Source organism: Acanthopagrus latus, chromosome 17, assembly GCF_904848185.1.
Source record: "Acanthopagrus latus isolate v.2019 chromosome 17, fAcaLat1.1, whole genome shotgun sequence".
NCBI classification, from domain to species: Eukaryota; Metazoa; Chordata; class Actinopteri; order Spariformes; family Sparidae; genus Acanthopagrus; species Acanthopagrus latus.
This window is the reverse complement of record NC_051055.1, coordinates 18,359,104-18,372,375: the sequence shown is the minus strand read 5'-3', so window position 1 is coordinate 18,372,375 and position 13,272 is coordinate 18,359,104. Positions and strand designations below refer to the sequence as shown.

The window sequence follows — 13,272 nt, the reverse complement described above, 5'->3', positions numbered from 1 at the left end:
GAGAGAGTGTCTACGGCATCAGAAGTGTGACCCACTTACTAAATGATGGATTCTCAAAGCCAAGTCTGATTTATTGGCCGAGCGCGTTTGCTTTCTCGCGCGTGCCCTTTTCACTGTGGTGAAGAGTGCGGATGAGTAAATGTGCGCGTCTCCGTGTTTTTTTTTAAGGGGCGTCGCTGCTGGCATGTCCTCCTTAACCCACTTACACAGGTGGGCCTCGCTGAAGGACCCGAGACACAGATAAGCGTAGTTAAGTATAGTTAATATAACAGATGAGGCCGCGCTGCTACGACAAAAAGAACATAAAATAACTTCTTTTCAAGAACAAAAGTATAAAGAGCGGCGATAAAAAGCAGGTTTTTTTTTCTGATGTGAAAGATAACACCGTCTCGTGGAAAAAACAAAAAAACAAAAAAAAACGCATTTTACTGATTCATCGCGAGTATAAACGCCGCTACAAAGACGGGTCGTAATTGGTTAATTGGCAATTGGCAGCATTTGTTGTCTGTTACAGAAGTGGCAAGCGGCGCTTTTGGTTTGAGTTTTTAAAGCAGCTGACAGCAGAGCGGTCAAATCATCACACGCAAGCTGCACTGAAAAGACGAGCCGAGATGACAAAGTGCGACTAATGATTATTTATTTTCATTGCTCTGCTCATTTAATGAATTGTTTGTTGTGTAAATCGCGTTGAAGTAGTGAAAGAGCCCAGGGTGACGTCTTTTAAACTGCTCGTTTTATCTGAGTAAGGGCAGAAATCACAGTGATATTCGGCGCGTAGCGATATGAAGCGTAGGAAAGCCGCACATTTTCACATTTGAGAAGCTGTAACGAGATCATCTTTGGCCTTTTATTTTAAAAAGCCTGATCAATATGTCAGCTGATACTGGGCTATCGCAGATAAGTCGGTATAGGTGCATATGTTATCCAATATGGAGATTATAATGCAGGAAAATGTGCTTCAGAGTTTACAGTGAAGTTTACTGTTGTACTGATGTCGTTTTAGACAATAAAGGATACTGTTCAGCTGTAGAATAATTCGTCCTCCGTTGCATTTCCTTGTCACAAGTGTTTTATAACCACATTTGAGGGATCGCTGCAAAAATGTAGGTGGATCAACCAACATTTCAGTATCAGAAATATCAAAAATCGATCGTCAGTCAGGGCTCTAATTTATTATTCTGTGTGTATTTTAAGAAAATATTTCTGAATTAATGTCCAAAATACACCACCCGCCCCATGGAGAGTCACCCTTTGCAGTGGAACTTTATTTAGGAAACGATTTGGACAGCGTGACGACAGCCATGAGTTGCACGTGTTATGTTTGTCTATCCAAAAGATAATTTTTCAAACAATAAAGCAGCTGTTTGTGAAACCGCTGAGTGAACTACATTGTCTCGCTCAACATCGGCTCAGAAAAGTATCATAATAAATCTGTCCGTGATGACAACAGCAGGTATGTGAAAGGGTCGTTAGTCAGTTCTGCTAGCCTGCTGATATACAGGAGCAGCTCTGCAGTGTTTAAGTTACTGGTGTTGGTGAGCATCCAGAGAGACGACATGACTTCGCGGGACTGCTTGGTTTGTAGTCTTTCATTTCGTTAGTCCGGCGACTGACTGTGAGTCTCTCAAGTCAAAAAATGATCTTCTAAATTGACCAATAACATTCCGATATAAGGTCCCGTGGAGTTCCACTGTAAGGGCCGTGATTGCAGCTCTCTGCTGGCGTGAACCCAACGGGACCAACCTTTCTACCAGTGGTGTTTGCTTCAGAGTTAACATTACACATTTGTCTACACCATCTCTTTATCTGTGAATCTGAAAGGGGCCCAAACAGCAAAAGTTGGTACATAAACATGAGACGGATGATGTTGACACAGCGGATCAGCCCTGCTGTCACTCTGTAGCAATACACTTTGATAGATTTCATAAATAGTTTGAGTCATTGCTTCTTGTGTCCACCCATCATAGCTGTCACTGGCGTCCTCCCTCCTCCGTCCCCTCCTGTCAGCGCCTCAGCAGTGAGGTACTGTAGCTATATTCAGGTTTATGTGTCCCAAACTGGCACCTGTACAAAATCAGCCCTGTATTTACACTGCAGCTCCATTTAGACTGCAGAAACATGGAGAGCACTCATTACTCTGAGGTTAAGGCTGTCCGACGGAGGGATGCAGGAAAAAAAAAAAAAAAAGGACGGAGAGAGGGAAGGATGGATGGGTGGGGCATCGGCTTGGCTCCGGTCCCAGCTCCGGATTGGTTGTTGTCCTAGCAACGGCACGTCTGACCTTATTTACCCCCTCGCACACCTCTCGCCATACGCGCACTCCGCTCTCGCCCGTCCACATCTCTTTTGCCGCACTCGTTCCCTGACAGCCCTCTCTGCGTGAGAGCTGAAACTCTTCTCCTTGTGCCCCCCCCCCTTCGCCTCACACTACTCTTACAAGTGTGGCCACCTCCACGCGGAGCAGGTGAGGGAGTCAAGTCAGGCCACACTTTTCAGCTGCCGCCATGCTGAGGCGGGGCGCAGAGCGAGGCAACGTTTCAGCACGCAGCGCCTCTGGTCGAGAAATATAAACGAGCCAGAGGCTGCCAGGCTGCACTCTTGTCCATTTATATTGTGGACAGTAATTTCATACCTCCCAGAAAAGTCACTGGAAAGCTTATTTTTAGGATCAGACCAGGACCACACATGGCGAGCGGTGCCTATGCATGACAGAGCTCCGCCACAAACGGGGGTGATGGTTTCTGCAGACCTGCAGCCGTATCAAAATGGTTCCGATGGATTGGTTTCCATACTGATGGGTCCTGTGGGCCTGAAATCATGCAATTTTCCTCAGCTCGGACGGCCGTGGCTATACATCCTGTTGTGCTGCTGAGTCCAACAGAATGGACACACACACACACACATACACACACACATACACAGAAGAGGACCTATGCCATAACAGGCAGAAAATAGGGTCTGTCTTTACCTGAGGCTGGGAATCCTTCAGAGCCTGAAGCAGCAGGTGTGTGTGTGTGTGTGTGTATATGTGTGCGCGCATGCGTAGTTTTGAGTGTTTTATCAGCGTGTGTAAATTGATAGGGAACGTGGGTCCAGGAGGGAGCCTGCTGATTCACTCAGTTTGAATACCCTGTGCCTCGTGGTCATTCAGTGGAGGCTGCAGGGCAAGAAAAGGTGCAACCAATCACCTCATCACCTGCGGCCATTGTTGCCAGCGCTTATGCACCAAATTCGTATTGATACGCAGTGCTTTGATGCTTATGTGTCCTTTTCCTCTTATGAGAACAGAGGGATCGGGTTTGTCTGGGGGCACGGGGAACTGTTCAGCCGCCAAGATCCTAATGCATATTAACACAGCGTGTGCATGTAAAGAGAAAACCACAGACTTAAGTAGGTGGAGGGGGGAAAAAAAGACAGGAAAGTTCACATACCATCCACGTTTGGAGTCTAGGAGTCATAGAAAAGAAAGCAAAAAGGGTCTGGCGTAGAGCAGAGATACACTTCCTGCTGACCTTGAAGGAAGCACACACACTCACACACACTCCATGTAAGCATACCAAACAGGAAAGTGTAGATAAGAGCAACAGCTTGTTCCCCTTAAGTCCCTCTTTGCTCCTCCGTGCGGAGCGGTTGATCGCCGTCTCTGGCCACAGTTGGATGACACGGAGAGTCTAGTCTCGAGGGTGTGAGGTTGGAGGGGGGTGGTAAAGGGATTTTTTTTCGGCCAGCTGGGCGGGCGGGGTGGCGGGGGGGCCCAGATGGTCAGAGGTGGGGGGTGAAGTCCTTGTTTGTGCGCGTTGAGGGGAGTAAGCACCAGGTTAGACACAACACTGGTGTTTGGGCTCTGGACACAGCATGGCTTTGTGTGGGCGTGGAGGGGGGCACAGTTAATAGACGGGTGGTGGTGGTGGCGGAGGGGCTGTCCTGATTCTGCTCTGTTTTTTTTTTTTCCAACCACGCCGAGAAAGATGCAGCAGGAGAGAGGAAAATGGCGCAGATGAAGTCTCTCTTCTCCTTCCCTCTCGTTCTCTGCTGCACGGCTTCACAGTCGTATTGTTCCTCTCCTCCCTGCCTCTGAAGGTAGGATAGCCTGTAGAGCACGGGGTCACCCATGCTTCGGAGACCTCAGGGAAAGAATGTGCTCTCTCTTCAGTTCTTCCTTGATCCCCCCTTTCCTCCTGGCCTGTCTTTGGGCTCATTTTGTCGTAAAACTTCTCACATAGTTTCCAGTAATTATTCCCCACAGAACAGAGCTGTTTCTCCCTGTGAAAAGCTTCCAAAGCTCGCTTTTATTCGCCTGCCCAACATCACAGGTTGTGTTTCTTCTTTTTTTGGGGGGGGTTTTCAGGTGTGATCGCTTGTTAGAAATGTGCCAGTTTTTAGCCTTTGTTCAGTCCCTTTCTAGTCACTCCTAATGACTCCACTAAATATTAATATTTGTGATTAGGAGCTGTTTACGTGGCAATAGTTTTTTTTTTTGCGTAAAATGGGAACCATCAGTTCAGCGTTTTAGGGCCTGGGGTGTAATCTTTTCAAAATGGCACCCTTATCATAATCATGTAAACTGGCAATACGGATAAGGAGTTGCCAGTTTCCGCGTTCAGCAAAGCTGTTGTCATGTGAATGGAGCCTTAGGTACTGCTGAACAGAGAGTGGCACAGTAGAAATCATTAGTGTGTTTCCACTAAACAGCGAGTAACATCTCGGCACTAGCCAGCCAAATAACGTAGTAGCAGAAATTAATTTCCAGACACGATAAGGATAGCAAAACATACATCCTAGGTCTCACATGAGCTCCATTCAGCCAGTCGTGCCTGGTGTGTGGGCGATGATGAGGATTACGACTTGCCGTTCTCCTTCTGCCACTCGACACTCATTTGAGGGCAGTTGCAAGACCAGTTATTTAAACGTGTACAAGTATTTGTACCTGTAGTTATGACACATTTTCTTTTTTTTTCATGATGCTGTATCAGACTGGAACTTTACACCTCATTCATCTAAAATGCAACGTTTGATGCCTTCATATCATAATTTCTCTTACATTATAACATAATTTACGTGCTGACCCTTAAACTTAAGACAACAACATCTTGACTTTACCCAAATCTAGCAGTAGCACTTTCAGCAGATTTCACTGTTTGGTAGCTAGCATAGCAAAGCAGTAGCCTAGCTCCATAAACTAAGCCCAGCAGAAACATCCAATGGACCGGACCACAGTGTTCAAGTAGCCTGTATATCTTTAGATGTAACTGTTAAAACTGTAAAATTATTATTATTAGCGCTGTTAGCTGGGTGAGCTATCAGGCTCGCCAGCTAACACAGTCGCTAATGGACAACGGCACAACCCCACTGTGCAAAGCTTACACAACTCCGGTTTTCCCTCCCTTTAAAGGTTAGAAGCGAAATTATTTGTGCCGAAGTTCAACAGAGCGAAACTCTAAATCCCTGCATAGATTTGCTCTGCCCGAGCAAGCGCTGATTGGCAGCTTCTCTGTTTCAGTGAAGTGGTTTCGGTCTGAACTTTGCCAGCTGAAAATGCAGGTGTGAACGAGGCCATTATGACGACTAATTGCGTCAGCCAAGAATCAACCAAGCGCACTAAGACAATCAGTATGTCCGTATGTCAAAAGTGTTGTTGTTTCATTCATTGATGTCAGTGACTCACCTGACATCCATCCATTCGTCTGTCATTGTGTGGTTAACCCCACCCATGCGGTGCACCCAAAAAAAAAAAAAAACCTGAAATAAACAATGCCATTTCACCAATTGGTTCTCCTGCTAGAGAGCAACACACAGATCCTCCCGTATCACCAGAAGTGTTGTTACGGCACCCGCTTTAGAGGCTGAAGCTGTGTCATGCTATGCCCGGCCAAGGCGCGGTGACCACGGCGTGCTGTGCCCAGTTAGCATAGTGACCACAGCTAGCGATCGCCCTGCTGCGAGGAACCGAGGCTCCACCAAGCCTTTCGGCCTCCCATCGCCACTACAAGGAGCCGGCAGACTCTTTTTTTTTTTCAACTGCGGGCTGCTTAGCGCGTGTTTATTAAAACTCCAGTATCAACAGTATACGTTTCCAAATTCATTTGGGATGCACAGCACAGCGTAAGCATGTTATTAGCATTTTCATTGTAGTAGAATATTTTTATCCCCCATGTTTATGTGCCGCACTTGCGTTAAGTGCCAAAGTGTGTTCAGTATGCATAGGGTGCAGCTGCCGTGCGTGATCGAGTATCTGTTCTGTATTCCCGAAGCCGTGTTGTGGGATTGTTGCTCCTTTAATTATTCTCTCATATTGAAGGATCAAAGGTCTCTGCCACAGTCAACCCCCTGCATTTCATTAGGAAAAAAAAGCGCTCTCGTACGCACGCTCGTGGATATATACGCTTCTGCGGGCGTGTACGTTAACAAGGACACACAACGGTTGTGGTTCGGTCTTTGAATGTGATTTCCTGCAATTATGAAAAAAGGATAAATGTTCGCCTTTTCAAGTTTCCCCACTGAAGGGCCCAGCGTGTTGGTTTTGATTCGGCTGCTCGCTGAGTTTTTTTTCTTTATCAACGAAGAGCTTGCACCAGTCCTCAGAAGGGTGTCACTGATCACCCTCTGGCGTGAGGGGATGGGAGCATGTTTTATTCTCCCGGAGTACTTTCATGTCTCTCGTGTGTGTGTGTGTGTGTGTGTGTGTGTGTGTGTGTGTGTGTGTGTGTGTGTGTGTGTGTGAACATGTGCCGCGTGTGTGCCCTCTCCCCTCTGCTCCAGCACAGGGAACCGAACCAATCCTCTCTTTTGGACTCCCCCCACGATAGGCTACTCCAGCGCTCTGTGCTTTGACACCCACTGCTCCTCCGGTGTTCCCATGATGCCCCCTGTGCGCTGTCACCGCTCTGCTGCGCGGCGGCTGGCAGGGAGGGGAGGATGCAGAGTGTAATTAGGGCGTACCCGAGCCTACCAGGGCCGGAGAGTAGAGAAAGGGAAGGAAGACGTGAGAGAGGGGGAGAGAGAAAGAGAGAGAGAGAGAGAGTGGGGGATGACAGTTTGACATCAGTGGAGCACACCGTCTCTGTAATTGCTGGCATACATATGGCACAGGCCGAGGGTTGGAGGCTTGTGGGAGGAAGGAGGGGCGGGGGTGATGTAGGATGGAGTCAGAAATAGGAGGGCACCCTCTCTGAAGCACTCGATCGAGGATGAGTGTCATCCAAAGAGGAGATCGAGGAGAGGAGTGAGCAGGAATGTAAATCGGGAGGGGGAGGGAACAGGGCTTGAGCAGTGCAGAAGAAGCTCGAGGTGACTGACATGTATAGCGGGGGGTGCAGCATGTTGACACAGCACACGTCTATTATTACATACGCTCGCGCACACACACACACACACACATACACAAGCACACACGCGCGCACACACACACGTCCACAGCTGGTGCACCTAGGTAAACATTTCTTAGCCTCAGAGAAGCTTTGGAAAGCACCACAGGTAGTACGAAGAGTAAACTGCTGCTGCTGTGTGTGTGTGTGTGTGTGTGTGTGTGTGTGTGTGTGTGTGTGTGTGTGTGTGTGTGTGTGTGTGTGCGTGCGTGCGTGCGTGCTCACACTGGCTTTTCGCGCCTTTGTGTTCTCTTAACCAGACAATCGAGCGCCTTTGTTCGGCTGTAATTAGCACACACAGGTAATAGAGCTATCCGACGAGGCCACACACACATTCGCGCGCACACTCACACACCTGCAGAAGGGATATTGATCAGGAGAGTTTGCGTGTGTGTGTCCTGAGCGAGGGATCCTGATCGATGATGTCCTGTCCCGTTGATAGATCGCCAATTCCGAGCGCCGGCTATTGAGCAGGAAGCAGCTTTAGTGAGACCTGCCTCCGGGGTCTCACCTGCATGCCCACGACGGACACACACACACACACACACACAAACTCCTGCTTTTCTGCTCCATTATCTCCCCTTCAGAAATACACACCTCTGTTCGACACACGCTGGCTCAAAGTTATCAGAAAATGTGGATTTCTATCTCTGACGATTTCTCCTCTCATTGCTCCATCCATCTTTGAGACCCTCTGCAGATTTGCTGGACCATCACGGTCTCCTGCTTCCTGTCATGTCTAACTGTTTCATTTCACTTTTCCTCGGTTCTGTCTCCCTCCTCCTCCTCCTCCTCCTCCTCCTCCTCCTCCTCCTCCTCCACCTCCTCTTTGCACTCATTCTTCCTCTCACTTACTCGTTTCTTCTCCGTCCACCTACTTAAGTCCAGACTACTCCGCCATCCACCGCCGCCTCTCTCCACACACACACCCCCCCACCCCCTCCCCACGTTCCCCTTCGCTGACTCCCAGCACTCCCTTCCTCTCTCCTCCGCTCTGTCACCCCTCTATAAAGACTCCCACTGATGGACCTGAACCTTCTGCCCAAGCCACACTCTGCCCCTCATTCTTCTCTCATGCACTCCATGCGAAAAGGAGACCAATTAAAGTCCGTCTCCTCTCTGTCTTCCCCTCCGTTGTTCTCCTCTCTGTGTGTCTGCACTCAGACTCTCTGGGGTTGCTAATTAAAACACTTTTTTACTTTCTTTTCTCTTTACTCTCCTTTTTTTTTTCTCTCCTTCCACCTGTTCATCCAACTTTCCTCCTCTCTTGGCTTTCTTTATTCATTTTCTTTTTTTTTCTGCTTCCAGCGCTCTCCTGCCCTAACCCGTCTCAACAGCTCTCTCTTTCTCTGTCTCTCTCTCTCGTCAGCCTCCTTCTGTCTTCATCTGGGCCTCCGTTTCATGTCACTCCATCACTCACACTGCTGCCCTCCATTTGTCACACTTTTCTCTCTCCTCGAACTGCTGCGAGTCTTCATTTTTAAATTTACCTCTCGCCCCCTGTCCTACATCTGCGTCCCTCTCTAATCTTCCCTTTCTCCATATTAGTTTGTACATGGTTGCCTCTACTGTAGCCTGACAGGAAGTCAGACTCTGCAGTCTATAGGAGCATGCATTATGCATCTCCTCTGTTCTAATGATGCTGTCTTGTCCGGAGCTGTTGTTATGCCTAAAGCCAGTCAACCTTGACTGAAGACGTGGTTCTGCATGCGCACGCATGTTTCGCATAAGTTGGTACACGCCTGTGTATATCTGCGGCGTGCGCAGGGAGAGTGGAAACAGTGGGAGTCGAGTTTATTTTGCACTGAACTCCCCTCAGTGGTGCTGATTAGCATATGAGGAAGCGTTTGTCGCTCAACGTGGCCCTCTTGGAAGTAAAATGGAGTCGTATCGTGATACATCAAATCTTTTAAACGTTCTTTAAGACCTGGACAACTTGGTTTTATCACCCCGTGTAATCGTTATGTGTAATATTGATGAACTATCCAGCTGCTGTGACTATCCACATTCCTCCAGGCATGAAAGGAATTATGGAATACCTGTCATCCGTCTTCTTTCTCCCTCTGTCTGTCTGCGCCTAATCACCACCTCTCTCTCTCTCCCCCTCAGTCATGTATCACTCAAAATCACTGTAATCATTAGGTGAAATATTAATGCCGTTGTCGCTCTCCTTCCCAGGTTGACGGCAGGAGATCTGTCCATCCAGGTGAATCTGAACGACTACCTGGACATTTACTGCCCGCACTACCCCAGCAAGGGCGCCCAGGGACCCGCTCCGCCGGAGACGCTGGCCCTCTACCTGGTGGGAGAGGCCTCTTTCCAGGGCTGTGTGGAGACCAGAGGGGCCATCAAGAGGTGGGAGTGCAACACCCCTCACGCTCCCTACGGACCGGTGCGCTTCTCTGAAAAGATCCAGAGGTTCACCCCCTTTTCGCTGGGGTTTGAGTTCCTGCCAGGGCGCCACTATTACTACAGCTGTGAGTAGACGGTGATGCGTGTGTTTGTGTGTGTGCGCTTATTAACAAGTAGTCATACAAAAGCTTTTTACAGGCTACTTTAAGAAACGTGTAGCTTCTAACAAGGTTTGTCAGGCAATAACATAAAGTTTGTGTAACGTGGTGTCTTGATAGTTTGTGGACAAACAAAGCGCCACATTAGTTAGTGTCAGCAACATTGAAGTAAGCTAGCTAGCATTAGCAATGTTAAGCTAGGTCTTTTTGAAGAAACTGAAACAAGTCCGGTTGTCATCAACCTAATGGTGGCAATGTTAATGTTTGCTAGCTAGTGTGTTAGCAACGGTAGCAAGTGGCAACCACCTGAGGGGGCATTTTGACGTGTATATATATATATATATATATATATATATATATATATATATATAGTAGCTGTACAAAAGCTAATTACAGGCCAAAAATACTATTTCAGGAAATATTTGACCTCCTTTTATTACCTGACAGTTTGCCTTGTCAGTGGCCCTGAATTATTTAGTTGAATTGATAGCGTATTTAGTTGATGAAATTTTTTTTTTGACGAAATCGATGAGTTGTATATAAAACGTACACAAAAATGTTCATAAGTTTCCTAAAGCTAAAGGCGACATGTTTATATTGCTTGTTCTGGCAAACTAATGTTTAAATGCACATAAGAATTTCAATTTATTAGAGCAGCATATCCTTTGAATTAGGAAGGTGGAACGAGTTGATGTTTGGAATTTTTGCTTTAGAAATGACACCAAACCTTTTCAGGGAAATGTTAGACATCTGTGACGTAACATATTCATGAGTCAATAAGCAAAAATCTAAATTCAAGCTTTGAGAAAATTGTGCAGTATCTTGTCAAACACCTTGACCCAGTGTGATAATCTGCTTCATCAGACTTTTATTACGAATGATTCTGAATAGATTTCCAAAGTAATTGCAGAAGTGTGGAGACATTCATAAAGCATTGATGGACACGAGGCTTGAGCCAAACATCAATAAATGGCTCAGTATTGTGCGTTTTTAATATGCAGAGTGAGTTATTCCTCATTTCTTTGGGACAAATTGAAATTGTAGAACAGCAATGGACATTCGCTGCAGACTCCGTACGCTGAGAGCCAAGTAACACACCCCAAAAAGAGAACAGAGACCTGTGTTGGAGGCCGTGTGGTCGCCAAGCAGCGCTACAGTTTCAAGGGATGAAAAGGTTGCGAGCAGCTTCAGCCAATATGTTTTTTATGAGGCTTTGAGTGTTAGCAAACTGCGGCTGATGGCGTTAATGTTTTCCATAAATTCACTCAGACTGACATTAATTTGATGTTTTGTAGGCCATTACACAATTTCGGCAGCGGTCTCCCCTCTCCCGACTACACTCTCCTGTGCTCTTCTCCCCTCACTCATTTATTTCAAACCACTGGAGGGAGAAAAAGGGATGCAGGGGAGAGACAGAAGATGGCTTAGTGGCTGTAAAAATCAGTGGACCTTTTTCTTTTTTTGTTTTTTCTCACTTTTAACAACTTGTGGTGTCAGTCTGACCAGGAGGGGGAGGACATGAAACAAGGCAGAGAATGAAAGAGTCAAGTGAATGCACGGGTATGGAAGGGTGACAACAAAGAGGCAGAGGGATCGCAAAAGTGTAGGAGGAAGAAACGGAGATCAATACGCGACGACAGTGGGGAGGGGGGGGGGAGCAGACGGAGGTAGAGAAGCGTGGAGGAGTGACAGAGGGAGAGAAAGAGCAAAAGATGGACACAGTCTGACAGTACAGGACGGGAGGAGGAAGGGGAGGAGGAGGAGGAGGAGGAGAATAGTGGGGGAGGAGGATGGGACGAGAGAGGCCGGACGAGAGGAATCCACACTGGAGAAAGAGAAAAGGGAGAGCAACAAAAGCGACGGAGAAAAGGGATGGATGAGACGAAGGGAAAGAAAGAATCTTTACATAAATTACTGTAGCGGTCCAAGGGACAATGGAGCATTGTGAGGGCATGAGAGAGTGGCTCCACACACACACACACACACACACACACACACACACACACACATACACATGCTAACACACACATGCATATATGTACACGCACACACACTGGGCTATTGTGGTTGTGCAGGCCAGTTCAGAGAAAAGCAACAATGGGTGGTGCCCCCCCCTCGGCCGGGCCACATCGGGCTCAGAGCGATTGTGTGTGTTTTGTCCACATCAAAGATAAGGCGTAAAGTTGGGCCAAATGTCTGGCTCTGGGGTCTGTGCTCTGAATGGGCCCGCAGCACTGGAGACACTATAATGGTATTAGCCCGGGAGAACAGTACAATAGTATTAGAAACACTAATGGCATTAGTTGGCTCAGTCTGAGCCGGGCTCAGCTCCTCTCTACGGCTCCCACAGACTACGACACTGACAGCCCGCTGTCTCTGGGTCTCGGGGTCCGCTGACCAACGCCCCGTGGTTCTGTGGATCCCCACAAACAGGAAACACCTTGACATCCTCTGATAGTCAGCTGCTCCTGCTGTGGAACCGTGTGATTGGACAGTGACACTGGCACACAGAGCTCAATGCCCTTGTTGAACCTTCACCACTTTGACAACACATGCATTTGATTTATTAAAAACATTCTGCAAATGAATTAAGCACAAACAAATGAAGCACATATTCACCGGTTTGGCTACACACTGTAGAATGTTGAACTGTAAACAGAAGTTAGTAGTAATCATAATGATGATAATATTTATAGACAAAACGCGTTTAAGATCCCTTCAAGATATGTTTTAAGACGAATAAACATACTCTGCTTTGAATATTTTTTCTAAAAGCACATTTAGAAAAATCCAGTCTATGCATATGCAAATATTATTCATATCCAGTTTTGTACCCAAAAGTTGTAAAAGTAAAAATATCCTGTCAAAAATATAACTCTAAAGTCATCCAAACAAATAGTACTTGAGTAAAAGTCTTTTAGATATTGAAAGTACTTTGTTAAATGCAATTTCTCTGACATTAAATGTATGATTGTACTGTATAGATGCCGTGTGGGTCGATCGATCATCGGCTCGACTGATCATCAGATCTGATACCCATCATTGTTCTGATTAGTTGGCTGTGATGCAACAGCTTGCGAAGTGACCAGATACTCAATTTATCAAAAGTGGCGTGGAAGTATAAAGTAGCGGAAAATGGAAATAATCAGTTAAAGCACAAATACCTCAAAACTGTACAGTACTTGAACAAATGTACTCAGTTACATTCCATCACTGGTCATGTCAACGTTCATTTTCACTTTAGGTTTCACGTTCTCGTCTTGAACTCAGACTTAAGACAAACTTTCCCCCCTCAGCAGTTGAATGTGAACACGTACATGGATCATCTTACATAGTGGAGCTCAAATATCAACAAGGAGCAAAACTAATGTTTGACTGGAGACTTTAAGTCAAAGCTC

At 46.8% G+C, this 13,272-nt stretch overlaps 1 protein-coding gene across 2 annotated transcripts in view; it reads left to right on the top strand.

The window, feature by feature from the left end:
- Positions 1-13,272, top strand: part of si:dkey-246i14.3 (ephrin-A4) — a 37,914-nt gene that overhangs the window by 13,796 nt on the left and 10,846 nt on the right. For both annotated transcript variants that reach the window (XM_037075600.1, XM_037075599.1), the window contains exon 2: positions 9,543-9,841. In XM_037075600.1, coding sequence (XP_036931495.1) covers positions 9,543-9,841 — 299 coding nt within the window. The remainder of the gene's footprint in view (positions 1-9,542; positions 9,842-13,272) is intronic.